Source organism: Sphaeramia orbicularis, unplaced genomic scaffold (assembly GCF_902148855.1).
Source record: "Sphaeramia orbicularis unplaced genomic scaffold, fSphaOr1.1, whole genome shotgun sequence".
NCBI lineage: Eukaryota > Metazoa > Chordata > Actinopteri > Kurtiformes > Apogonidae > Sphaeramia > Sphaeramia orbicularis.
Genome location: NW_021941513.1, coordinates 131,353 through 158,932, shown reverse-complemented (window position 1 = coordinate 158,932; position 27,580 = coordinate 131,353). Strand labels below are relative to the sequence as shown.

The window sequence follows — 27,580 nt, the reverse complement described above, 5'->3', positions numbered from 1 at the left end:
TGGGTTAGCTTAGCCCGCTAGCTGAGCTGGGTTAGCTTAGCTGGGTTTGCTGAGCTGAGTTAGCTTAGCCCGGTTAGCTGAGCTGGGTTGGCTGAGCTGGGTTAGCTGAGCTGGGTTAGCTTAGCCCGCTAGCTGAGCTGGGTTTTACTGAGCTGAGTTAGCTTAGCCCTGTTAGCTTAGCCCGGTTAGCTGAGCTGGGTTAGCTGAGCTGGGTTAGCTTAGCCCGCTAGCTGAGCTGGGTTAGCTTAGCTGGGTTTGCTGAGCTGAGTTAGCTTAGCCCGGTTAGCTGAGCTGGGTTAGCTGAGCTGAGTTAGCTTAGCCCGCTAGCTGAGCTGTGTTAGCTTAGCTGGGTTTTACTGAGCTGAGTTAGCTTAGCCCGTTAGCTTAGCCCGGTTAGCTGAGCTGGGTTAGCTTAGCCCGCTAGCTGAGCTGGGTTAGCTTAGTTGGGTTAGCAGAGCTGGGTTAGCTTAGTTGGGTTATCTTTGCTCTGTTAGCTTAGCTGGGTTATGTTTATGTACAATGTGTTTCAGCTGTCTGTGTGTGTGTGTGTGTGTGTGTGTAACTTCACACTCATGTTACTGTTAAATGTGTTTCAGTTGTGTTTCTGCCAGTGAACACTAACAGTGTTAAATGTGTTTCAGTTGTGTTTCTGCCAGTGAACACTAACAGTGTTGAATGTGTTTCAGTTGTGTTTCTGCCAGTCAACACTAACAGTGTTGAATGTGTTTCAGTTGTGTTTCTGCCAGTCAACACTAACAGTGTTGAATGTGTTTCAGTTGTGTTTCTGCCAGTGAACACTTCCGCATGACGTTGGTAAAACCCAGGATGGTTCTGTTCCTCCTCTGGTCTACAGCATCGCAGACCGCTCTGACAAACAGGTCAGTCTAACCCCAACCCTGGTCCTATCCCTAACCATAACCCAGCTGTTCATCTGTCCTCCTGTTGTTCTTGTGTCTTCTTCTGTTTGTCCTCCAGCTGCTCATCTGTCCTCCTGTGACTCGGTTCTTCTTCGGACGGAGGGAACCCTTCCACAAACTGCTGATCCAGGGAGACTCTGCAGGACGACTGTCGCTGTGGAGCATCCCAGACACCTGCTCTGAACAACCACAGACCACCACTGTCGGTAATTATAGAAGAACACAGACACAGACAGAGTCAAGACACAGATGCAGACACAGAGGAAGACACAGATGCAGACACAGATGCAGACGCAGATGCAGACACAGATGTAGACACAGATGCAGACGCAGATGCTGACACAGATGTAGACACAGATGCAGATGCAGACGTAGATGCAGACAGATGCAAAGCAGATGCAGACACAGATGTAGATGCACACAGGCACAGATGCAGACACAGGCGCAGATGCAGACACAGATGCAGACGCTGATCACACAGATGCAGATGCAGACACAGACATAGACAGATGCAGACACAGATGCAGACGCAGGCACAGATGGAGATGCATACACAGATGCAGACACAGATGCAGACGCAAACACAGATGCGTGGGTGGATGCTGGATCAAACCCTACCTGGCTCAGTGTGTTTGTGGTCCTCAGATCTGCAGGTCTGGTCCTCCATCAGTCTGCAGGAGGCCTTTGATAAACTGGTCCCAGTGTCTGCAGGGATCATCGACCAGCTGAGTGTTCTACAAGGAAAAGACCAGCCCATCAAGGTAGGCTCCACCCTAACCCTGACCCTAAAGACCAGCCCATCAATGTGAGGCTCCGCCCTATCACTAACCCTAACCCTAAAGACCAGCCCATCAAGGTGAGGCTCCACCCTAACCCTAACCCTAAAGACCAGCCCATCAAGGTGAGTTCCACTCTAACCCTAAAGACCAGCCCATCAAGGTGAGGCTCCACCCTAACCCTAAAGACCAGCCCAATAAGGTGAGGCTCCACCCTAACCCTAAAGACCAGCCCATCAAGGTGAGGCTCCACCCTAACACTAATCCTAATCCTAAAGACCAGCCCATCAAGGTGAGGCTCCACCCAAATCCTAACCCTAGAGACCAACCCATCAAGGTGAGGCTCCACCCTAACGCTAACCCTAACCCTAAAGACCAGCCCATCAAGGTGAGGCTCCACCCTAACACTAACCTTAACCCTAAAGACGAGCCCATCAAGGTGAGGCTCCACCCAAATCCTAGCCCTAGAGACCAACCCATCAAGGTGAGGCTCCACTCAAATCCTAACCCTAGAGACCAACCCATCAAGGTGAGGCTCCACCCTAACACTAACCCTAAAGACCAGCCCATCAAGGTGAGGCTCCACCCTAACCCTAAAGACCAGCCCATCAAGGTGAGGCTCCACCCTAACCCTAAAGACCAGCCCATCAAGGTGAGGCTCCTCCCTAACCCTAACCCTATAGACCAGCCCATCAAGGTGAGGCTCCACCCTAATCCTAATCCTAAAGACCAGCCCATCAAGGTGAGGCTCCACCCTAACACTAACCCTAAAGACCAGCCCATCAAGGTGAGGCTCCACCCTAACCCTAAAGACCAGCCCATCAAGGTGAGGCTCCACTCTAACCCTAACCCAACCACAGGTCCCCAGTCCAGTGGGTGTCACTGGTTTGTCTTTCTCTTTCAGGTGACCGCCAGCGTCTACATTCCGTCTCAGGGTCGACTGGTTTGTGGTCGAGAAGACGGCAGCATCATCTTAGTTCCTGCCACTCAGACTGCCATCGTCCAGCTGCTGCAGGGGGAGCACATGCTCCGCAGAGGTAGAACCACCGCACATGCTCCGCAGAGGTAGAACCACCGCACATGCTCTGTAGAGGTAGAACCACCGCACATGCTCTGTAGAGGTAGAACCACTGCACATGCTCTATAGAGGTAGAACCACTGCACATGCTCTGCAGAGGTAGAACCACTGCACATGCTCTGTAGAGGTAGAACCACCGCACATGCTCCGTAGAGGTAGAACCATCGCACATGCTCCGTAGAGGTAGAACCACCGCACATGCTCTGTAGAGGTAGAACCACCGCACATGCTCTGTAGAGGTAGAACCATCGCACATGCTCCGTAGAGGTAGAACCATCGCACATGCTCTGTAGAGGTAGAACCACCGCACATGCTCTGTAGAGGTAGAACCATCACACATGCTCCGTAGAGGTAGAACCACCGCACATGCTCCGCAGAGGTAGAACCACCGCACATGCTCCGCAGAGGTAGAACCACCGCACATGCTCTGTACAGGTAGAACCATCGCACATGCTCCACAGAGGTAGAACCACCGCACATGCTCCGCAGAGGTAGAACCACCGCACATGCTCCGTAGAGGTAGAACCACCGCACATGCTCTGCAGAGGTAGAACCACTGCACATGCTCTGTAGAGGCAGAACCACTGCACATGCCTGTAGAGGTAGAACCATCGCACATGCTCCGCAGAGGTAGAACCATCGCACATGCTCCGCAGAGTAGAACCATCGCACATGCTCCGCAGAGGTAGAACCACCGCACATGCTCCGCAGAGGTAGAACCCCTGCACATACATTAACGGGAGGACAGGGGGCATCCCTGTTAGAGGTCGTTCAGTCGTCCTAATCCTTACGTTTAGCTAAAGTCATTTCATTGTCGTTTTCTGTACTGATGAAAACATGACAGACATTTTTTTTTTTTTTACATTCATCCATGTGGGTGTAATGTATCCTCAGTAGAACCCTGGTTCTGTACCCTCAGCAGAATCCTGGTTCTGTACCCTCAGTAGAACCCTGGTTCTGTATCTTCAGTAGAACCCTGGTTCTGTACCCTCAGTAGAACCCTGGTTCTATATCCTCAGTAGAACCCTGGTTCTGTGTCCTTAGTAGAACCCTGGTTCTGTATCTTCAGTAGAACCCTGGTTCTGTACCCTCAGTAGAACCCTGGTTCTATATCCTCAGTAGAACCCTGGTTCTGTGTCCTTAGTAGAACCCTGGTTCTGTGTCCTCAGTAGAACCCTGGTTCTGTACCCTCAGTAGAACCCTGGTTCTGTGTCCTCAGTAGAACCCTGGTTCTGTACCCTCAGTAGAACCCTGGTTCTGTGTCCTTAGTAGAACCCTGGTTCTGTGTCCTCAGTAGAACCCTGGTTCTATATCCTCAGTAGAACCCTGGTTCTGTGTCCTTAGTAGAACCCTGGTTCTGTGTCCTCAGTAGAACCCTGGTTCTGTACCCTCAGTAGGACCCTGGTTCTTTGTCCTCAGTAGAACCCTGGTTCTGTATCCTCATAGAACCCTGGACCCATCAGTCCTGCTCTGAGTCAGCTGGACCTGGTTCAGGTTCAGCTGTTGAACCACATCTAACCAGGACGCTCTGATGGAAGTCATGTGACCTCATGTGTACAGACTGTTAACAGTGGTTCCTTTGGCCCTCCCTCAGGGTGCCCCACCCCCATCAGACCCTCATGTGTACAGATGTTAACTGTGGTTCCTTTGGCCCCTCCCTCAGGGTGGCCCCCCCATCGGACCCTCCGTGGCCACAGGAATAAGGTGACGTGCGTGCTGTACCCATACCAGGTGTCCCCCAGGTACGACCAGCGCTCTCTGGTGTCTGGAGGAGTGGACTTCTCTGTCATCGTCTGGGACATTTTCACTGGAGAAATGAACACATTTTCTGTGTCCACGGAGGAGAGATCAGCCAGCTGATCGTACCACCAGAGAACTGCAGCGTGAGTTAAGAGTCAGGACACAGTTTATGAGTTTGCATGGATATGAACATCTGCAGCCGGACTTTAAGAGGATATGAATGTCTGCAGGGTATGTGTATGTGTATGTGTGTGTGTGTGTGTGTTGTGGTGTGTGTGTGTGGTCTGCAGGTGTGTGTGTGTTGTATGTGTGTGCGCGCCCTTTAATTAAAATGTTTGACTGTGGTTACTCAGGCAGTCGCTGCAGTGGCCTCGGTCTCCTCGTTCTCCCAGTTGTCTCAGTTGTCTCAGTAACCACAGTCGTCCTTTAGTCTCAGTCGTCCTTTCGTCTCAGTCTAAATGCTGCAGTCGTCTCAGTCTAAATCCAGGGTCACATGGTTTCAGTGACATTTAGGTGAATTAAGGCAGTGTGTGTTGTTGCCATGGTAACGCCATCAATACTATTATGATGACGTTGACCTTTCACATCCTCATTTAATTAACACTTCACTAACGAACCAAACACTAACAAGTCTATGATTGTGGAAAATAACTGAGTTGGAAAAACACTGAGTTCAGATCAGACACATTGAACACATTGAACACATTGAACAGACTGTGGTTTAAATCTGACTGGTGTTTTTCAGACTCTGGTTTAAAGGTGCCGCAGACTTTCATTTCCAGTGTGTCCTCAGTTCTGTCCATCCTCAGTTTCATTGATCTGTTCATCTGTCTGTCATTACTGACCTGAATCTGTTGTACTACACTGAACAGTTTCGACGTGCATTGTGGTAAATGGAGGTTATGCCTGCAGCAGCAGCATTAGCCTCTGTTTCCCACAATGCAGTTCACCATAATGCAACAGATTCAGCTGAGTACTGACAGACAGACTGACAGACCAATGAAACTGAGGTATGACAGAGGATGGACAGAACTGAGGACACACTGGGAAATGAAACTCTGCAGCACCTTTAAACCTGACCCGTGTTCTTTCAGACTCTAGTTTAAACCTGACTCTAGTTTAAACCTGACTTATGTTCTTTCAGACACTAGTTTAAACCTGACTCTCTTTAAACCTGACTCATGTTCTTTCAGACACTAGTTTTAACCTGACTCTAGTTTAAACCTGACTCTAGTTTAAACCTGACCCGTGTTCTTTCAGACTCTAGTTTAAACCTGACTCTAGTTTAAACCTGACTTATGTTCTTTCAGACACTAGTTTAAACCTGACTCTAGTTTAAACCTGACTCATGTTCTTTCAGACACTAGTTTTAACCTGACTCTAGTTTAAACCTGACTCATGTTCTTCCAGACACTAGTTTTAACCTGACTCTAGTTTAAACCTGACTCTAGTTTAAACCTGACTCATGTTCTCTCAGACTCTATTTTAAACCTGACTCATGTTCTTTCAGACACTAGTTTAAACCTGACTCTAGTTTAAACCTGACTCATGTTCTTTCAGACACTAGTTTAAACCTGACTCTAGTTTAAACCTGATTCATGTTCTCTCAGACACTAGTTTAAACCTGACTCTAGTTTAAACCTGACTCATGTTCTTTCAGACTCTAGTTTAAACCTGACTCTAGTTTAACCCTGACTCATGTTCTTTCAGACTCTAGTTTAAACCTGACTGTAGTTTAAACCTGACTCATGTTCTTTCAGACCCTAGTTTAAACCTGACTCTAGTTTAAACCTGACTCTAGTTTAACCCTGACTCTAGTTTAACCTGATTCATGTTCTTTCAGACTCTAGTTTAAACCTGACTCTAGTTTAAACCTGACTCATGTTCTTTCAGACTCTAGTTTAAACCTTACTCTAGTTTAAACCTGACTGTAGTTTAAACCTGACTCATGTTCTTTCAGACTCTAGTTTAAACCTGACTGTAGTTTAAACCTGACTCATGTTCTTTCAGACTCTAGTTTAAACCTGACTGTAGTTTAAACCTGACTCATGTTCTTTCAGACTCTAGTTTAAACCTGACTCTAGTTTAAACCTGACTGTAGTTTAAACCTGACTCATGTTCTTTCAGACTCTAGTTTAAACCTGACTGTAGTTTAAACCTGACTCATGTTCTTTCAGACTCTAGTTTAAACCTGACTGTAGTTTAAACCTGACTGTAGTTTAAACCTGACTCATGTTCTTTCAGACTCTAGTTTAAACCTGACTGTAGTTTAAACCTGACTCATGTTCTTTCAGACTCTAGTTTAAACCTGACTGTAGTTTAAACCTGACTCATGTTCTTTCAGACTCTAGTTTAAACCTGACTGTAGTTTAAACCTGACTCATGTTCTTTCAGACTCTAGTTTAAACCTGACTCTAGTTTAAACCTGACTCATGTTCTTTCAGACTCTAGTTTAAACCTGACTCTAGTTTAAACCTGATTCATGTTCTTTCAGACTCTAGTTTAAACCTGACTCTAGTTTAAACCTGACTGTAGTTTAAACCTGACTCATGTTCTTTCAGACTCTAGTTTAAACCTTACTCTAGTTAAACCTGACTCATGTTCTTTCAGACTCTAGTTAAACCTGACTCTAGTTTAAACCTGACTGTAGTTTAAACCTGACTCATGTTCTTTCAGACTCTAGTTTAAACCTTACTCTAGTTTAAACCTGACTCATGTTCTTTCAGACTCTAGTTTAAACCTGACTGTAGTTTAAACCTGACTCATGTTCTTTCATACTCTAGTTTAAACCTTACTCTAGTTTAAACCTGACTCATGTTCTTTCAGACTCTAGTTTAAACCTGACTGTAGTTTAAACCTGACTCATGTTCTTTCAGACTCTAGTTTAAACCTTACTCTAGTTTAAACCTGACTCATGTTCTTTCAGACTCTAGTTTAAACCTGACTGTAGTTTAAACCTGACTCATGTTCTTTCAGACTCTAGTTTAAACCTTACTCTAGTTTAAACTTGACTCATGTTCTTTCAGACTCTAGTTTAAACCTGACTCTAGTTTAAACCTGACTGTAGTTTAAACCTGACTCATGTTCTTTCAGACTCTAGTTTAAACCTTACTCTAGTTTAAACCTGACTCATGTTCTTTCAGACTCTAGTTTAAACCTGACTGTAGTTTAAACCTGACTCATGTTCTTTCAGACTCTAGTTTAAACCTTACTCTAGTTTAAACCTGACTCATGTTCTTTCAGACTCTAGTTTAAACCTGACTCTAGTTTAAACCTGACTGTAGTTTAAAACCTGACTCATGTTCTTTCAGACTGTAGTTTAAACCTGACTCTAGTTTAAACCTGACTCATGTTCTTTCAGACTCTAGTTTAAACCTGACTAGTTTAAACCTGACTCATGTTCTTTCAGACTCTAGTTTAAACCTGACTCATGTTCTTTCAGACTCTAGTTTAAACCTGACTCATGTTCTTTCAGACTCTAGTTTAAACCTGACTCTAGTTTAAACCTGACTCATGTTCTAGTTTAAACCTGACTGTAGTTTAACCTGACTCATGTTCTTTCAGACTCTAGTTTAAACCTGACTGTAGTTTAAACCTGACTCATGTTCTTTCAGACTCTAGTTTAAACCTGACTCTAGTTTAAACCTGACTAATGTTCTTTCAGACTCTAGTTTAAACCTGACTGTAGTTTAAAACCTGACTCATGTCTTTCAGACTCTAGTTTAAACCTGACTCTAGTTTAAACCTGACTCATGTTCTTTCAGACTCTAGTTTAAACCTGACTCTAGTTTAAACCTGACTCATGTTCTTTCAGACTCTAGTTTAAACCTGACTCATGTTCTTTCAGACTCTAGTTTAAACCTGACTCTAGTTTAAACCTGACTCATGTTCTTTCAGACTCTAGTTTAAACCTGACTCTAGTTTAAACCTGACTCATGTTCTTTCAGACTCTAGTTTAAACCTGACTCTAGTTTAAACCTGACTCATGTTCTTTCAGACTCTAGTTTAAACCTGACTGTAGTTTAAACCTGACTCATGTTCTTTCAGACTCTAGTTTAAACCTGACTCTAGTTTAAACCTGACTCACGTTCTTTCAGACTCTAGTTTAAGCCTGACTCTAGTTTAAACCTGACTGTAGTTTAAACCTGACTCATGTTCTTTCAGACTCTAGTTTAAACCTGACTGTAGTTTAAACCTGACTCATGTTCTTTCTGACTCTAGTTTAAACCTGACTCATGTTCTTTCAGACTCTAGTTTAAACCTGACTCTAGTTTAACCCTGACTCTTCTCTTTTAGACTCGGGTCCAACATTGCGTGTGTTCCGTTGCCTCGGACCACTCGGTGGGTCTGCTCAGTCTCAGGGAGCGGAAGTGCATCATGCTGGCGTCCAGACACCTGTTCCCCATCCAGGTGATCAAGTGGCGTCCTGCAGACGACTACCTGGTGGTGGGGTGTTCTGACGGGTCTGTGTACGTCTGGCAGATGGACACAGGTGAGTTTAGACCAGGACTAAGACTGACCCAGGTGAGTTTAGACCAGGGCTAAGACTGACCCAGACCCAGGTGAATTTAGACTAAGACTAACCCCAGATGGACACAAGTGAGTTTAGACCAGGACTAACCCAGGTGAGTTTAGACCAGGACTAACCCTGATGGACACAGGTGAGCTTAGACCAGGACTAAGACTAAGACTGATGGACACAGGTGAGTTTAGACCAAGACTAAGACTGATGGACACAGATGAGTTTAGGCCAGGACTAAGACTAACCCTAACCCTGATGGACACAGGTGAGTTTAGACTAGGACTAAGACTAACCCAGACCCAGGTGAGTTTAGACTAAGACTAACCCTGACCCTAACCCAGGTGAGTTTAGACTAAGACTAGCCCTGACCCAGATGGACACAGGTGAGTTTAGATTAAGACTAACCCTGACCCAGATCGACATAGTTGAGTTTGGACTAAAACTAACCCTGATCCGAACCCAAGTGAGTTTAGACTAACCCTAACCCAGGTAAGAGGGGTTTGGACTAACCCTAACCTTGACCCAGGTGAGTTTAGACTGAGCCTAACCCTAACCCTGATATGTCCAGCGGTGTTAAATAGGGCTCAGCTGGACCCAAACACATGTGGGTTAGGGTTAGGGTTGTGCTCCCATCTCAGGTGTTTTTTCTTCTTCCTTCCTCCGCTGTCATGCAGGTTTGGACTGACTGCCCTGTACTGGTGGAACCCCTAACCCAGAATGAACAGACCCTAACCCAGAATGAACTGACCCTAACCCAGAGTGAACTGACCCTAACCCAGAATGAACTGACCCTAACCCAGAATGAACAGACCCTAACCCAGAATGAACAGACCCTAACCCAGAATGAACTGACCCTAACCCAGAGTGAACTGACCCTAACCCAGAATGAACTGACCCTAACCCAGAATGAACAGACCCTAACCCAGAATGAACAGACCCTAACCCAGAATGAACTGACCCTAACCCAGAATGAACTGACCCTAACCCACTTGGTTTAGGGTCTGTTCATTCTGGTGGAGGTGAACTGTGTGTGCAGGTGTGTGTGGTGTCAGGTTACACCAGCAGACGGCAGAGTCAGTCCAAAACCACCTCCTCCTCCTCCTCCTCTTCCTCCTCCTCCTCTTCATATGGTCAGTGACCTCACTTCCTGTATTAGATCTATTCCATGTCCATGTTCTCAGTAAACTCACCTCCTTCATTTCACACTCACCTCCTCTGCACCTTCTCTGCACCTCCTCTGCACCTCCTCTACTTATTCAGATTGATGATGCTGCTACTGAACAGCAGAGGGCACTGAGGGAACCCTAACCCTAAAACCACAGAACCAGAACCCCTGAAATTAGACCCTATCCCTAAAACCACAGAACCCCGTTGCCATGGTGACTGGTCCAATCGTTGCTCCGTTGATGTTGTCTTTTTCCAGCTGTGGTGTTTAACTCCAGGTCAAACTACTGTGAGTCCATCAAATGAGCTGTGGAACCAAAAACTCTGAGTTTCTGATCTCAGAGTAGATGGACTCAAAGTTCAGGGTCAGACTCAGACCTGGGTCAGACTCAGGGTTCAGGGTTCAGGGACGGACTCAGACCTGTGTGTTCAAGTGCGATGGACCCTAACCCTAACCGTACCTGTTGTTGTGTGTTGTTGTTGCGGTGTTGTGTTCAGGTGCGTTGGACCGCTGGCGTCATGGGCATCACTGCGGTGGAGATCCTGAACGCCTGTGATGAAGTGGCTCCGTCCACTGTGGACGCTCTGAGCCACTCAGCCGTCAATCTGAAACAGGCCATGACGAGGCGAGCCTGGCAGCACTGAAGAACATGGCAACGCACAAACTGCAGACACTGGCAACCAACCTGCTGGCAACTGACAACGCAGACAAGGTAGGAACCGCCCACAGCCCGCCCATGACACGCCCACAATGTGTCTGTAGCGTCCAAATCCACTTCCTGTTCCAGCTGACACTGCAGAGATGGGAACAGAATTAAAGGTGGAATGAATATATGAACAGAATTAAAGGCGGAATGAATATATGAACAGAATTAAAGGCGGAATGTGCATGAATATATGAACTGAATTAAAGGTGGAATGTGCGTGAATATATGAACTGAATTAAAGGTGGAATGAATATATGAACAGAATTAAAGGTGGAATGTGCGTGAATATATGAACTGAATTAAAGGTGGAATGAATATATGAACAGAATTAAAGGTGGAATGTGCATGAATATATGAACTGAATTAAAGGTGGAATGAATATATGAACAGAATTAAAGGTGGAATGAATATATGAACAGAATTAAAGGTGGAATGTGCATGAATATATGAACTGAATTAAAGGTGGAATTAATATATGAACAGAATTAAAGGTGGAATAAATATATGAACAGACTTAAAGGTGGAATGTGCATGAATATATGAAGTGAATTAAAGGAGGAATGAATATATGAACAGAATTAAAGGTGGAATGAATATATGAACTGAATTAAAGGTGGAATGAATATATGAACAGAATTAAAGTTGGAATGTGCGTGAATATATGAACTGAATTAAAGGTGGAATGAATATATGAACAGAATTAAAGGTGGAATGTGCATGAATATATGAACAGCAGTGAATGTTTTTTAATCTGCAGATGTTCTTTAATCGGTGGATGTTCTTTCTAGCTCTTTTCAGATGTTCTTGAATCTTTTCTTTTGCAGAAGTTAAAGGTGTGTCTTTCCTCAGGAAACCTCCTGAACATTTCATGCATGTGTCATGAATAGTTAAAGGTTCTGACTTATTGAACTGTGCTGTTTCTGGACCACTGGTTCTGCAGTTAAATCAGGGTCACGTCCCACTTTTAAAAATAAATGAACTTAGGTCTGACACTGGGTTTGTTTTCTCTGACTGAGAACATGATTGGAGCTCTGAAGGAGATCACACATGGTCAGTAACCCTAACCCTGTTCCTGTTCTTGTTCCTGTTTCTGTTCCTGTTCCCTGTCAAACACACCTGAATGTTCCTCCAAACTCAGTCAAAGTCATCCACTAACACGTCTCTCCGTCTATTGTGTCGTTTCCAGGGTAACCTGCCCAAATACTCCCACAATGCCCTGGTGGTGCAGGCCATGAAGACCAACGTGACAGACCCGGACATGCACATCCTGTTCTTCGACGTGGAGGCGGTGATCATCCAGCTGCTGACGGAGGAGGCGCAGCGGCCCAATCCCACCCTGGTGTCCCCAGAGACCCTGCAGAAGAGCCAGGCGGGGGCCGACAAGGGGGGGTCCTTCCTGGCCAACAAGATCTTCAAACAGGTCAGAACCTCCAGGCACCTGTCAATCAAACCAATAGACTGGATAGGTGGGGGAGGGACCACTGCAGGAACTGCCCCGTGGATCAAATGACAGGAACATTTATGGGTGTAATCGAGTATTTAGAGTAGGTACTCCAGTACCCTGAAAAGTACTGAGTGGATTTAAAGGGTTAAACTGATACTGAGTGGGTTTGAAGCAGAACTGGAAAAGAAAGGAATGAGTAGACCACAGGTGTCAAACATGCGGCCCAGGGCCCAAATCCAGCCCACCAAAGGGTCCAGTCCGGTCCACCAAAGGGTCCAGTCTGACCCTGGGATGAATTTGTGAAATGCAAAAATTACACTGAAGATATGAACAATCCTCTTAGTTCAGGTTCCACATTCAGACCAGTTCAATCTCAAATGGGTCAGAACAGTCAAATACTATCATAATAACACAGAAATAATGCCAATTCCACAAGCTTCTGTTTGTAAATGTAAATATTTTCATCTATTTACACCAAAACAAAGTATAATTTTGCAAAAAATGTGAATAACCCGAACAAATATGAACAACCTGAAATATCTTAAGAGAATAAGTACAATTTTACCAATATTCTCTGTTATTAAATGTTTTGTGTGTTTGTAGATCCACTGTGATCTGTACGTTATAATGAACATGTGGAAATGATAAACTGAGGCAGAATAGTGTAAAAATTACACTGATTTTTTTTCAGTTTGTTCATGTTATTCACATCTTTTGAAAGGATAGTTTATAGATGTAAACCTGTTCATAATGCAAATTTACTTTTTTCACTGTATAACAGAAAAGTTTGGACTTGACATTATTTCTATATTATTCTGTTATTTTTCTGTTTGGGTCCACTGCAGATTAAATTTAACTGAATGTGGAACTGAACTGACATGAGTTTGACAGAACTGGTGTAAACTCTGCAGAAGGACAGAGGGACATACTGTATGAGGCAGGTAGTCAACAGATGCCCAGATCAAATACTGACGTTTGATCGAACAAATGTACAAGGAAACAGAATTCAAACCGTTTCACAGATTCTATGATGAACATGTGACAGACTGGAGTCCGACAGCCCTGTTTGAAATCCACCAGCCTACATTTCCCATCATACAGCTGGAACCCTAACCCTAACTCTAATGCCCCGTTTCCACTACGTGGTATCGGCTCGACTCGACTCGGCTCGGCCTTTTTTGCGTTTCCATTACGAAAAAGGACCTGGAATCTGGTACCCGGTACTACTTTTTTGGTCTCACCTCCGCTGAGGTTCCAGGACTGGGGACCAGATACTAAAACGTGACGTGTAAACACTGCAGACCACTGATTGGTCACAGAAATAGATGCGGAAGTGGACAGTAAATATAGCAATACATTAATCCACGTGAGAACAGTCCAAAACTACACCATGGTTCGTCGAGGAGATTCAGTCTTTGGTGGCCGACGTAAAAATTCAGACGAGACAACACGCAACGAGTGAGTTTATCAGCAACTCTCTGAACAGACGACACGGAAGTAACGCGCCGCATCCAGGTACTGTAAAGTCTGTAGTATCTTGTAATGGAAACGGTCTCCAGGAATACTGAGTCGAGCCGAACCGAGTCGAGCTGGTTCCACTAAGTGGAAACGCGGCACAACCCTACCCTTCTGTGGTCCCCAGGTGAAGGAGACCATGAAGGAGACGATAAAGGAGCACCTGTTGGACGAAGACGAGGAGGAGGAGGAGGAGCAGAGGAGGCGTGAGGAGAAGTCTAAGAGTCTGAGTCTGCTGGAGTACAACCTGACCATGGACACGGCCAAACTGTTCATGTCCTGTCTGCACGCCTGGGGACTCAACCTGCAGCTGGACAACATCTGCATGGACCGACTGGGCATGCTCAGACCGCACTGCCCCATCTCCTTTGGACTCATCTCCAGGGGGGGGCACATGTCCCTGATGCTGCCCACCTTTAAGGTATGTGTGTGTGTGTGTGGGGGGGGGGGGGGTCACATGTCCCATGTCCCTGATGCTGCCCACATTTAAGGTATGTAGGATTGGAGGGGAGGGGGGACGCCGTGGACTGTAGGGGAGGGGGGGGATGCTGTGGACCTGGGACCATGGGGGGAGGGGGGGGGGTTAGATTACCTTACATTGCATTGCAATATTACCTCCGCCAAGGAGGTTATGTTTTTGCCAGGGTTTGTTTGTTTGTTTGTTTGTCTGTTTGTTTGTCTGTCCGTTAGTGTGCAACATAACTCAAAAAGTTATGGACAGATTTTGATGAAATTTTCAGGGTTTGTTGGAAATGGGATAAGGAAGAAATGATTAAATTTTGGTGGTGATCGGGGGTGGGGGGGCCCACAGGGGGGCCCATTTCCAACAAACCCTGAAAATTTCATCAAAATCTGTCCATAACTTTTTGAGTTATGTTGCACACTAACAGACAGACAAACAAACAAACAAACCCTGGCAAAAACATAACCTCCTTGGCGTGGGGGGGGGCCCACAGGGCAGGGCCACTGATCAGCCTTGGCGATCCAGGAGCTATGTTGTCAGGGGCTTTATGCCCCTGGTAGGGTCTCCCAAGGCAAACAGGTCCTGGGTGACGGGCCAGACTAAGAGCAGTTCAGAAGCCCTTATGAAAATGAAACAACTCAAGAACATGACGTCGCCCGGTATGGTGCAGCCGGGGTCCCACCCTGGAGCCAGGCCTGGGGTTGGGGCTCGAATGCGAGTGGCTGATGGCCGGTGGCCGGGCCTATGCCCACAGGGTCTGGCCGGGCCCAGCCCGAAGGAGCGATGTGGGCCCGCCCTCCAGTGGACTCACCACCCACCAAGGGAATCATAGGGGCTGGGTGCAGTGTGGATTGGGTGGCAGTCAACAGCAGGGGGCCCGACAACCTGATCCCCGGACACAGAGTCTAGCTCTTGGGACATGGAATGTCACTTCACTTGGGGGGAGGAGCCGGAGCTTGTGAGGGAGGTTGAGAGATACTGTCTAGATATAGTGGGGCTCACCTCCACACTCACCTTGGGCTCTGGAACCCAACCCCTCCAGAGGGGCTGGACTCTCCACTTCTCTGGCGTTGCCCACGGTGAGAGGCAGTGGGCTGGTGTGGGCTTGCTCATAGCCCCTCAGCTCAGCCGCCATGTGTTGGAGTTCACCCCGGTGAACGAGAGGGTCGCGTACCTGTGCCTTCGGGTCGGGGACTGGTGCCTCACTGTTGTTTCGGCCTACGGGCCGAACAGCAGTGCAGAGTACCAAGCCTTCTTGGAGTCCCTGGGAGGGGTGCTGGATGGTGCTCCGACTGGGGACTCCATTGTTCTCCTGGGTGACTTCAATGCCCATGTGGGCAACGACAGTGAGACCTGGAGGGGGGTGATTGGGAGGAACGGCCTCCCTGATCTGAACCTGAGTGGTGTTTTGTTATTGGACTTCTGTGCTCGTCACAGTTTGTCCAGAACAAACACCATGTTCGAACACAAGGATGTCCATAAGTGCACTTGGCACCAGGACACCCTAGGTCGGAGGTCGATGATCGACTTTGTTTTTGTGTCATCAGACCTCCGGCCGCGTGTTTTGGACACTCGGGTAAAGAGAGGGGCGGAGCTGTCAACTGATCACCACCTGGTGGTGAGTTGGATCCGCTGGCAAAGGAGGAAACCGGACCGACTCGGCAGGCCCAAACGTGTTGTTAGGGTCTGTTGGGAATGTCTGGCAGAGCTCGATGTCAGTGCGGTCTTCAACTCCCACCTCCGGCAGAGCTTCTCCCAGATCCCGGGGGAGGCTGGGGACATTGAGTCCGAATGGACCATGTTCTCCACTTCCATTGTCAAAGCGGCTGCTCGGAGCTGTGGTCGCAGGGTCTCCGGTGCCTGTCATGGCAGCAATCCCCGAACCCGGTGGTGGACCCCGGAAGTAAGGGATGCCGTCAAGCTGAAGAAGGAGTCTTATCGAGCCTTGTTGGCCCGTGGGACTCCCGAGGCAGCTGATGGGTACCGGAAGGCCAGGCGTGCAGCAGCCCAAGCGGTTGTGGAGGCAAAAACTCGGGTCTGGGTGGAGTTTGGGGAGACCATGGAGAAGGACTATCGGTCGGCCTCGAGGAAATTCTGGCAAACCATGCGGCGCCTAAGGAGGAGAAAGCAGTGCACCACCAACACTGTTTACAGTGGAACTGGGGAGCTGCTGACCTTGACTAGGGATGTTGTCGGATGGTAGAAGGAATATTTTGATAATCTCCTCAATCCCACTGTCACGTCTTCCATGGAGGAAGCAGAGGTTGAGGTGTCAGAGGTGGACTCGTACATCACCCAAGCTGAAGTCACCGAGGTGGTTGGCAAGGTCCTCGGTGGCAGGGCTCCGGGGGTGGATGAGATTCGCCCTGAGTACCTTAAGTCTCTGGATGTGCAGGGACTGTCTTGGCTGACACGTCTCTGTAACATCGTGTGGCAGTCGGGGACAGTACCTCTGGACCGGCAGACTGGGGTGGTGGTCCCCCTTATTAAGAAGGGGGACCGGAGGATGTGCTCCAACCACAGGGGGATCACACTCCTCAGCCTCCCGGGGGAAGTCTATTCCAGGGTACTGGGGAGGAGGATCCGACCGATAGCCGAACCTCGGATCCAGGAGGAACAATGCGGTTTTCGTCCCGATCGCGGAACACTGGACCAGCTCTATACTCTCCATCGGGTGCTCTAGGGTTCATGGGAGTTTGCCCAACCAGTCCACATGTGTTTTGTGGATCTGGAGAAGGCGTTCAACCTTGTCCCTCATGGTATCCTGTGGGGGGTGCTTCGGGAGTATGGGGTCCATGGCCCTTTGCTAAGGGCAGTCCGGTCCTTGTGTGACCAAAGCAGGAGCCTGGTTCGCATTGCTGGCAGTAAGTCAGACCTGTTCCAGGTGCATGTTGGACTCCGGCAGGGCTGCCCTTTGTCACCGGTTCTGTTCATAATTTTTATGGACAGAATTTCTAGGCGCAGCCAGGGCCGGAGGGGGTCCGGTTTGGGGACCACAGGATTTCGTCTCTGCTTTTTGCAGATGACGTTGTCCTGTTGGCCTCATCCAACCTGGACCTTCAGCGTGTCCTGGGGCAGTTTGCAGCCGAGTGTGAAGCGAGCAGGATGAGGATCAGCACCTCCAAATCCGAGGCCATGGTTCTCAACCAGAAAAAGGTGGTCTGCCCTCTCCGGGTCAGTGGAGAGTCTTTGCCCCAAGTGGAGGAATTTAAGTATCTCAGGGTCTTGTTCACGAGTGAGGAAAGGATGGAGCGTGAGATTGACAGACGGATCAGTGCAGCGTCTGCAGTGATGCGGTCGCTGTACCGGTCTGTTGTGGTGAAGAAGGAGCTGAGCCGAGAGGAGAAGCTCTTGATTTACCGGTCAATCTACGTTCCTACCCTCACCTATGTTCATGAGCTTTGGGTCAGGACCAAAAGGACAAGATCCCGAATACAAGCGGTCGAAATGAGTTTCCTCCGCAGGGTGGCTGGGTGCACCCTTAGGAATAGGGTGAGGAGCTCGGTCACCAGGGAGGAGCTCGGAGTAGAGCCGCTGCTCCTCCGCATTGAGAGGGGCCGGCTGAGGTGGCTTGGGCATCTATTTCGGATGCCTCCTGGACGCCTCCCTGGGGAGGTGTTCTGGGCATGTCCCACTGGGAGGAGACCTCGGGGAAGACCCAGGACACGCTGGAGAGACTATGTCTCTCGGCTGGCCTGGGAATGCCTCGGGGTCCCCCCGGAAGAGCTGGAGGAGGAGTCTGGGGAGAGGGAAGTCTGGGCATCCCTGGTTAGACTGTTACCCCCGCGACCCGGCCCCAGAAGAAGCAAAAGATAATGGATGGATGGACTGCACTTCTATAGTGCATGGTTCTACACCTTCATGGTGCCCCACCAGTGCCTCCCATTCACACACACACACACACATGCACACAAACACACACACCAGTAGGCGGCCTCTGCCAGACAGTTGGACAGTCTGAGCCAGGATTTGAACTGTTGATCTTTGGGTCAGTGGATGACCAACTGAGCCACAGGGTCACCCCTAACCCTGAACCTAACGCTAGGGTCACCCCTAACCCTGAACCTAACGCTAGGGTTACCGCTAACACTGACCCTAACCCTAACTCTACCTGTCCTGTGTGTTTAGAGTTAACTCTACCTGTCCTCTGTTTCCCAGGAGTCTTTGCTGCGTCAGCTGTCTCTGGCCACAGGCAGGAAGTTGTCTCTGTCGGACATCGTAGGGAAGGGGACGTATGGAGTGTCCAGAGCAGTGACCACACAACACCTGCTGTCTGTCATCTCATTGGCCAACACTCTGATGGGCATGACCAACGCTACCTTTGTAGGAGAACACATGAAGAAGGCACCGGCCAGGTGAGAAAATAAATAAATAAATAAATAAATAAATAAATAAATAAATAAATAAATATAGAAGAACACTTGAAGAAGGCACCGGCCAGGTGAGAAAATAAATAAATAAATAAATAAATATAGAAGAACACTTGAAGAAGGCATCGGCCAGGTGAGAAAATAAATAAATAAATTATTAATATATATATATATATATATATATATATATATATACACACACACATACACACAGGGTGACACAAAAAAGGGGAACTTTTTAACAATCCAATAAAACAAAGAGTGATGGAAGAAAAATATTTTATTCATAGTAATTGAAACCTTAAACCATGCCATTTAAGAAACAATGATGGAATTTTCATTTTTTAAAAATTCCTTCCTGTAGATGGCGTCCTCCTGTACAAATGCATTCTTGAAATCTGCTGTTGAGATTCCTCATTGACCGCTGCAACATCTCAGCTGGGATACTGGGAATTTCATCCTGAATTCTGTGTTTGAACTCATCCACAGTTCTTGGTCCAGTCGTGTACACTTTACTCTGAGATAGCCCCACAAGAAAAAATCACAAACGGACAAATCTGGCGATCTAGGGGGCCAGGGAATGTTACAGAATCTTGAGATCACACGGTTACTGAACAATTCTCTCACAGCCGCCAATGGTTACTATGGTCACCCTGTAAAAGTACAGGTACCCAGTACCCAGCTTTGGGTCACCCTGTACAAGTACAGGGTGACCCAAAAAAACGGGAATTTTGAAGTGCGTATTGGCAGACATGAGCAGTGGCAGCACTGTGAGACAGTGACCTTGAGCAAGTAAACACATCCCCATTTTAGTAACCATTGGCGGCTGTGCAAGAATTGTTCTGTAACTGTGTGATCTCAAGATTCTTTAACGTTCCCTGGCTCTCTAGATCGCCAGATTTGTCCGTTTGTGATTTTTTCTTGTGGGGCTATCTCAGAGTAAAGTGTATACGACTGGACCAACTGTGGATGAGTTCAAACAGAGAATTCAGGATGAAATTCCCAGTATCCCAGCTGAGATGTTGCAGCGGTCAGTGAGGAATCTCAACAGCAGATTTCAAGAATGCATTCGTACGGGAGGACGCCATCTACAGGAAGGAATTTTTAAAAAAATGAAAATTCCATCATTGTTTCTTAAATGGCATGGTTTAAGGTTTCAATTACTATGAATAAAATATTTTTCTTCCATCACTCTTGGTTTTATTGGATTGTTAAAAAGTTCCCGTTTTTTTGTGTCACCCTGTATATATATATATATGTGTGTGTGTGTGTGTGTGTGTGTATATATATATATATATATATATATATATATATATATATATATATATATATATATATATATATGTATGTATCAGAGCCTGACTGATATGGGATTTTTGGGGCCGATGCTGATACTGATATTGGGGGCTAAAAAAAAGCCGATATCCAATATTGGCCAATAACCGATATATTGGCTGATATATGAAATAAGAACACTGATCTACACAGGATATAATAATCTCATATTAGATAATTGTGGACAGGTGGATTAAGAGTTGCATAAATCTTTGTTTATCTCACAAAGATAATTTACACAACTTTCAAATGCAAATTATGCAATCACAAAAATAACTAGAGTAAAAAATATTACTGACCACAAAATTATGTTTTCACTCACAAATTTTGATGTGTCTGCCTCATGGCACTACAAGTTCTTATGTGGACTAAGGACTAAACTGAGCATGTGCAGAGTGAATTAGGTGAGTCCTAAGTTGTTCCTGATTGGAGCAACTGTAAGAGTTACAACTGACCCGTGTTACAACTGTCCCCAGTCTCCCCTACACTAATAACACCCAGGCCTGCCTGCAGAATGACTGTGAGGGAGACAGGAAGTGCACGGACATGGGGTGTGTGGGGGGTGAATACTTCATAAGATGGGGGGGGGGGAGGTTTAGCGGTCCATCCTCATCAGAGCGCGCAGGGTAGCGGTCCGTGATTTTCACTGGGGTGGGAGTTCAGAGCCGGGGAGGATAAGCAGTCCATCCTTGTCAGAGCGTGCGACCCGGGGGGGGGGGGTAGCAGCTCCGTGATTGTGTGTGGGGGAGTGATAGCGTCATTGTCTGAGCAGGAGTGAAGGTGAAACTAACTCGCTTTAAAGTTCCTCTTATTCTCCGGGCAACACACACACACACACACACAGGAGCAGCGAGCGACAGAATCTCCGCGCAACAAAAAAGTTAATATATCGGCTACATCAGCTACATATTGGCTGATGTTGATTAATTGGTGATACGCTATAATCAGCCCGATTAATCGGCCCCAATAAATCGGTCAGGCTCTACTATATATATATATATATATATATATATATATATATATATATATATATATATATATATATATATATATATAGAGAGAGAGAGAGAGATAGATATATATAGATATATATATATGTGTGTATAAGATCACATGAAAAAGGCACCGGTCAGGTAAGAACAGACAAAAAAAAAGACCTGAGACTTTAAAAGAAAAGAAAAAAACTGTTTGAACTGGTGCAGTTGAACTGGTCCAGTACATGTGCTGTTGAATCCATCCCATAAACTCAGATTGTATAAATGCACAGACTGTCGTCAGAAGTCAGAAAGTTCGCAGAAACCCATCAAAGCTCTGCTGAGCACATCAGGATTCGTGTCGCAGAAAATCCGACATCAGCGATTCAGCAGAAAAACAAACTAACAACCACAACAAGAACAGACATGACCACATGATTATCAGAGGTGTGAGTGAAGGAGGTGGAGTCCAGTCTGATGAAACATGTAGGAGGTGGAGTCTAACTGAACTGACTGAATGATCATCAGAGAGGACGAGTGAGCATCTGATAGAACAGAGGAAAAGAGAGAGAGAGAGAGAGAGAGGAAACACAAAGAGAGAGAGAGAGAGAGGAAACAGGCACTGAGAGTTAGTTTAGTGATTTTTTTTATTTATCACATTGCGTTTCCTTTAGTTTGAGCGGAACTGCACTAGGAACCCACAGATGAACGTATGAACCCACAGATGAACCTACAAATGAATGTATGAACCCACAGATGAACCCACAGATGAACAGATGAAGTCACAGATGAACAGATGAACCTACAAATGAATGTATGAACCCACAGGTGAACGTATGAACCCACAGATGAACGTATGAACCCACAGATGAAGCCACACATGAATGTATGAACATATGAACCCACAGGTGAACGTATGAACCCACAAAGGTGAACGTATGAACCCACAGATAAACATATGAACCCACATAGACTTAGCCTGATCAGATTCTGTCCAAACTGTCCTTTGACCTGATGCTTTATCACAGACTTTTACAGAGCATTAGCTTTAGCTTTAGCATTAGCAGTAAACAGTCAGTAAATAGTCAGTGAAGTAAATGGACTCCTGTCCTGGTCGTCCCCCTGTCTTTAGTCTGTCCTTCTGGACAAAGAAAAAGTCCACAAACCCAGAGGACGACTGGACTGGACTGGACTAGAACCTGGTTCTGGTCTTTAAAGGTGCTGCAGACTTTGTCCAGTTTGTCCTCAGTTCTGTCCATCCTCAGTCTCATTGGTCTGTTAATCTGTCTGTCACTACTCAGTTGAATGTGTTCCATTACAGTGAACACAGGTTCATGCTGTGTGAACCTGTGTTCATCGTAATACAACAGATTCAACTGAGGAATGACCGACAGATCAACGGACCAGTGAGACTGAAGATGGACAGAACTGAGGACAAACTGGACAAAGTCTGCAGCACCTTTAACTTGTGAATACACAGACGAGTGTATATTTGTGTATCTGTGTGTGCTGCTCCTTTAATATGTCATGGTCCTCTTTCTTAGTGGTCCTCTTTCTTAGTGGTCCTCTTTCTTTGTGGTCCTCTTCCAGACCCCCCAGACCAGGAGGAACCCAGAGAGCCCTCGCAGGACTACGGGTGCCCCCCCTCAGACCTCCAACCCAGGACTACAGGCCCAGATCAAACAAGGTAAGGACAAAGGGAGGGACGGGGGGGTGGGGGGGTGGGGCTGGCTTCACACACAGTTTTGGGACAGGGTCCTTGGAGTTTTGGTTTTCTGGTTTTCCTCTTTTCAGTCACATCTGTAAAAGGGAAGAGGAACTGTACAGAAGAACTGCTGACACTTCCATCCAGGGTTAGGTCCAGGGTTAGGGTTAGGGTCAGAGTTAGGGCTGAGGCCAGGGCCAGGGTTAGGGTCGGGGTCAGGGTTAGGGGTGCAGGTCTTCTCCTTCATCCAAACCCTACAGTCTTCCCTCAGGTTCTCGTTGATTTTCACATAAATCATTCAGTGGAGCTGTGAGCTTTAGGCCGTCCCAGGCTGAGGCTGGGCCTGGGTTAGGGTTAACCCTTACCCAGGCCCAGCCTAACCCCCCCCCCGTCCTGTGTCTGTTTCTTCATGTTTGTCTGTTTTCAGTCTGTGTTTACTGTTTGTGTGTGCGTTGTTCTTCTCCTTTTCTTCTTCTTGACTCTCTTCTTCTTCTTCTTCTTCTCTTTCTTTCCACGCTGCTGTCGCTGCTGCAGCCTCCACGGGCGCTGCTGCTCCTGCTGGGGCCCCGGGGCCCCTGGGGGCCCCCTCCCTCCTGGGGCCCCGGGCTCCCCCAGCCCTGCTTCTGTTCACACCCCGTCAGTCAACGAAGGTACAGCAACAACAGACAGAAAGAAAGAACCAGTCTGTTCTGTTCTGTTCTGTGGTTTAGTGTCTGTTCTTTTGTGGTTTAGTGTCTGTTCTTCTTCTGTGGTTTAGTGTCTGTTCTTCTTCTGTAGTTTAGTGTCTGTTCTTCTGTGGTTTAGTGTCTGTTCTTCTTCTGTGGTTTAGTGTCTGTTCTTCTTCTGTAGTTTAGTGTCTGTTCTTCTGTGGTTTAGTGTCTGTTCTTCTTCTGTGGTTTAGTGTCTGTTCTTCTGTGGTTTAGTGTCTGTTCTTCTTCTGTGGTTTAGTGTCTGTTCTTCTTCTGTAGTTTAGTGTCTGTTCTTCTGTGGTTTAGTGTCTGTTCTTCTTGTGTAGTTTAGTGTCTGTTCTTCTGTAGTTTAGTGTCTGTTCTTCTTCTGTAGTTTAGTGTCTGTTCTTCTTCTGTGGTTTAGTGTCTGTTCTTCTTCTGTAGTTTAGTGTCTGTTCTTCTTCTGTGGTTTAGTGTCTGTTCTTCTTCTGTAGTTTAGTGTCTGTTCTTCTGTGGTTTAGTGTCTGTTCTTCTTGTGTAGTTTAGTGTCTGTTCTTCTGTGGTTTAGTGTCTGTTCTTCTTCTGTGGTTTAGTGTCTGTTCTTCTTCTGTAGTTTAGTGTCTGTTCTTTTGTGGTTTAGTGTCTGTTCTTCTTCTGTGGTTTAGTGTCTGTTCTTCTTGTGTAGTTTAGTGTCTGTTCTTCTGTGGTTTAGTGTCTGTTCTTCTGTGGTTTAGTGTCTGTTCTTCTTCTGTAGTTTAGTGTCTGTTCTTCTTCTGTGGTTTAGTGTCTGTTCTTCTTCTGTAGTTTAGTGTCTGTTCTTCTGTGGTTTAGTGTCTGTTCTTCTTTTGTGGTTTAGTGTCTGTTCTTCTTCTGTGGTTTAGTGTCTGTTCTTCTTCTGTGGTTTAGTGTCTGTTCTTCTTCTGTAGTTTAGTGTCTGTTCTTCTGTGGTTTAGTGTCTGTTCTTCTTGTGTAGTTTAGTGTCTGTTCTTCTTGTGTAGTTTAGTGTCTGTTCTTCTTCTGTGGTTTAGTGTCTGTTCTTCTTCTGTAGTGTAGTGTCTGTTCTTCTGTGGTTTAGTGTCTGTTCTTCTTGTGTAGTTTAGTGTCTGTTCTTCTTGTGTAGTTTAGTGTCTGTTCTTCTGTGGTTTAGTGTCTGTTCTTTTTGTGTGGCTTAGTGTCTGTTCTTCTGTGGTTTAGTGTCTGTTCTTCTTGTGTAGTTTAGTGTCTGTTCTTCTTCTGTGGTTTAGTGTCTGTTCTTCTTCTGTAGTTTAGTGTCTGTTCTTCTGTGGTTTAGTGTCTGTTCTTCTTCTGTGGTTTAGTGTCTGTTCTTCTGTGGTTTAGTGTCTGTTCTTCTTCTGTGGTTTAGTGTCTGTTCTTCTGTGGTTAGTGTCTGTCTTGGTTTAGTGTCTGTTCTTCTGTGTTTTAGTGTCTGTTCTTCTTCTGTGGTTTAGTGTCTTTTCTTCTTCTATGGATTAGTGTCTGTTCTTCTTCTGTGGTTTAGTGTCTGTTCTTATTCTGTGGTTTAGTGTCTGTTCTTCTGTGGTTTAGTGTCTGTTCTTCTTCTGTGGTTTAGTGTCTGTTCTTCTTCTGTAGTTTAGTGTCTGTTCTTCTGTGGTTTAGTGTCTGTTCTTCTTCTATGGTTTAGTGTCTGTTCTTCTTCTGTGGTTTAGTGTCTGTTCTTCTTCTGTGGTTTAGTGTCTGTCCTTCTGTGGTTTAGTGTCTGTTCTTCTTCTATGGTTTAGTGTCTGTTCTTCTATGGTTTAATGTCTGTTCTTCTGTGGTTTAGTGTCTGTTCTTCTGTGGTTTAGTGTCTGTTCTTCTTCTATGGTTTAGTGTCTGTTCTTCTTCTGTGGTTTAGTGGCTGTTCTTCTTCTGTAGTTTAGTGTCTGTTCTTCTGTGGTTTAGTGTCTGTTCTTCTTCTGTGGTTTAGTGTCTGTTCTTCTGTGGTTTAGTGTCTGTTCTTCTTCTATGGTTTAGTGTCTGTTCTTCTATGGTTTAATGTCTGTTCTTCTGTGGTTTAGTGTCTGTTCTTCTGTGGTTTAGTGTCTGTTCTTCTTCTATGGTTTAGTGTCTGTTCTTCTTCTGTGGTTTAGTGTCTGTTCTTCTTCTGTGGTTTAGTGTCTGTTCTTCTGTGGTTTAGTGTCTGTTCTTCTTCTGTGGTTTAGTGTCTGTTCTTCTTCTATGGTTAAGTGTCTGTTCTTCTGTGGTTTAGTGTCTTTTCTTCTGTGGTTTAGTGTCTGTTCTTCTTCTGTGGTTTAGTGTCTGTTCTTCTTCTGTAGTTTAGTGTCTGTTCTTCTGTGGTTTAGTGTCTGTTCTTCTTCTGTGGTTTAGTGTCTGTTCTTCTGTGGTTTAGTGTCTTTTCTTCTTCTGTAGTTTAGTGTCTGTTCTTCTGTGGTTTAGTGTCTGTTCTTCTGTGGTTTAGTGTCTGTTCTTCTTCTGTGGTTTAGTGTCTGTTCTTCTTCTATGGTTTAGTGTCTGTTCTTCTGTGGTTTAGTGTCTGTTCTTCTGTGGTTTAGTGTCTGTTCTTCTTCTGTGGTTTAGTGTCTGTTCTTCTGTGGTTTAGTGTCTGTTCTTCTGTGGTTTAGTGTCTGTTCTTCTTCTGTGGTTTAGTGTCTGTTCTTCTGTGGTTTAGTGTCTGTTCTTCTTCTATGGTTTAGTGTCTGTTCTTCTTCTGTGGTTTAGTGTCTGTTCTTCTTCTGTGGTTTAGTGTCTGTTCTTCTGTGGTTTAGTGTCTGTTCTTCTTCTATGGTTTAGTGTCTGTTCTTCTATGGTTTAATGTCTGTTCTTCTGTGGTTTAGTGTCTGTTCTTCTGTGGTTTAGTGTCTGTTCTTCTGTGGTTTAGTGTCTGTTCTTCTTCTATGGTTTAGTGTCTGTTCTTCTTCTGTGGTTTAGTGGCTGTTCTTCTTCTGTAGTTTAGTGTCTGTTCTTCTGTGGTTTAGTGTCTGTTCTTCTTCTGTGGTTTAGTGTCTGTTCTTCTTCTATGGTTTAGTGTCTGTTCTTCTATGGTTTAATGTCTGTTCTTCTGTGGTTTAGTGTCTGTTCTTCTGTGGTTTAGTGTCTGTTCTTCTTCTATGGTTTAGTGTCTGTTCTTCTTCTGTGGTTTAGTGTCTGTTCTTCTGTGGTTTAGTGTCTGTTCTTCTTCTGTGGTTTAGTGTCTGTTCTTCTTCTATGGTTAAGTGTCTGTTCTTCTGTGGTTTAGTGTCTTTTCTTCTGTGGTTTAGTGTCTGTTCTTCTGTGGTTTAGTGTCTGTTCTTCTTCTATGGTTTAGTGTCTGTTCTTCTTCTGTGGTTTAGTGGCTGTTCTTCTTCTGTAGTTTAGTGTCTGTTCTTCTGTGGTTTAGTGTCTGTTCTTCTATGGTTTAGTGTCTGTTCTTCTTCTGTGGTTTAGTGGCTGTTCTTCTGTAGTTTAGTGTCTGTTCTTCTGTGGTTTAGTGTCTGTTCTTCTGTGGTTTAGTGTCTGTTCTTCTTCTATGGTTTAGTGTCTGTTCTTCTGTGGTTTAGTGTCTTTTCTTCTGTGGTTTAGTGTCTGTTCTTCTTCTGTGGTTTAGTGTCTGTTCTTCTGTGGTTTAGTGTCTGTTCTTCTGTGGTTTAGTGTCTGTTCTTCTTCTATGGTTTAGTGTCTGTTCTTCTTCTGTGGTTTAGTGTCTGTTCTTCTTCTGTGGTTTAGTGTCTGTTCTTCTGTGGTTTAGTGTCTGTTCTTCTTCTATGGTTTAGTGTCTGTTCTTCTATGGTTTAATGTCTGTTCTTCTGTGGTTTAGTGTCTGTTCTTCTGTGGTTTAGTGTCTGTTCTTCTTCTGTGGTTTAGTGTCTGTTCTTCTGTGGTTTAGTGTCTGTTCTTCTTCTGTGGTTTAGTGTCTGTTCTTCTGTGGTTTAGTGTCTGTTCTTCTATGGTTTAGTGTCTGTTCTTCTGTGGTTTAGTGTCTGTTCTTCTGTGGTTTAGTGTCTGTTCTCCTTCTATGGTTTAGTGTCTGTTCTTCTGTGGTTTAGTGTCTGTTCTTCTGTGGTTTAGTGTCTGTTCTTCTTCTGTGGTTTAGTGTCTGTTCTTCTGTGGTTTAGTGTCTGTTCTTCTTCTATGGTTTAGTGTCTGTTCTTCTGTGGTTTAGTGTCTGTTCTTCTGTGGTTTAGTGTCTGTTCTTCTGTGGTTTAGTGTCTGTTCTCCTTCTATGGTTTAGTGTCTGTTCTTCTGTGGTTTAGTGTCTGTTCTTT

General features: G+C 45.8%; 1 protein-coding gene across 1 annotated transcript in view; it reads left to right on the top strand.

The window, feature by feature from the left end:
* Positions 1-27,580, top strand: part of LOC115416020 (WD repeat-containing protein 7-like) — a gene marked incomplete at its 5' end in the record, with an annotated part of 65,044 nt that overhangs the window by 3,920 nt on the left and 33,544 nt on the right. The window contains 16 exon segments of the mRNA XM_030129719.1: positions 777-802; positions 805-878; positions 976-1,123; positions 1,563-1,678; positions 2,598-2,730; positions 4,435-4,587; positions 4,590-4,654; positions 8,808-9,003; positions 10,696-10,712; positions 10,714-10,825; positions 10,828-10,910; positions 12,091-12,324; positions 13,991-14,284; positions 18,485-18,681; positions 22,596-22,611; positions 22,614-22,692. Of these exon segments, the coding sequence (XP_029985579.1) occupies positions 777-802; positions 805-878; positions 976-1,123; positions 1,563-1,678; positions 2,598-2,730; positions 4,435-4,587; positions 4,590-4,654; positions 8,808-9,003; positions 10,696-10,712; positions 10,714-10,825; positions 10,828-10,910; positions 12,091-12,324; positions 13,991-14,284; positions 18,485-18,681; positions 22,596-22,611; positions 22,614-22,692 (1,943 nt within the window).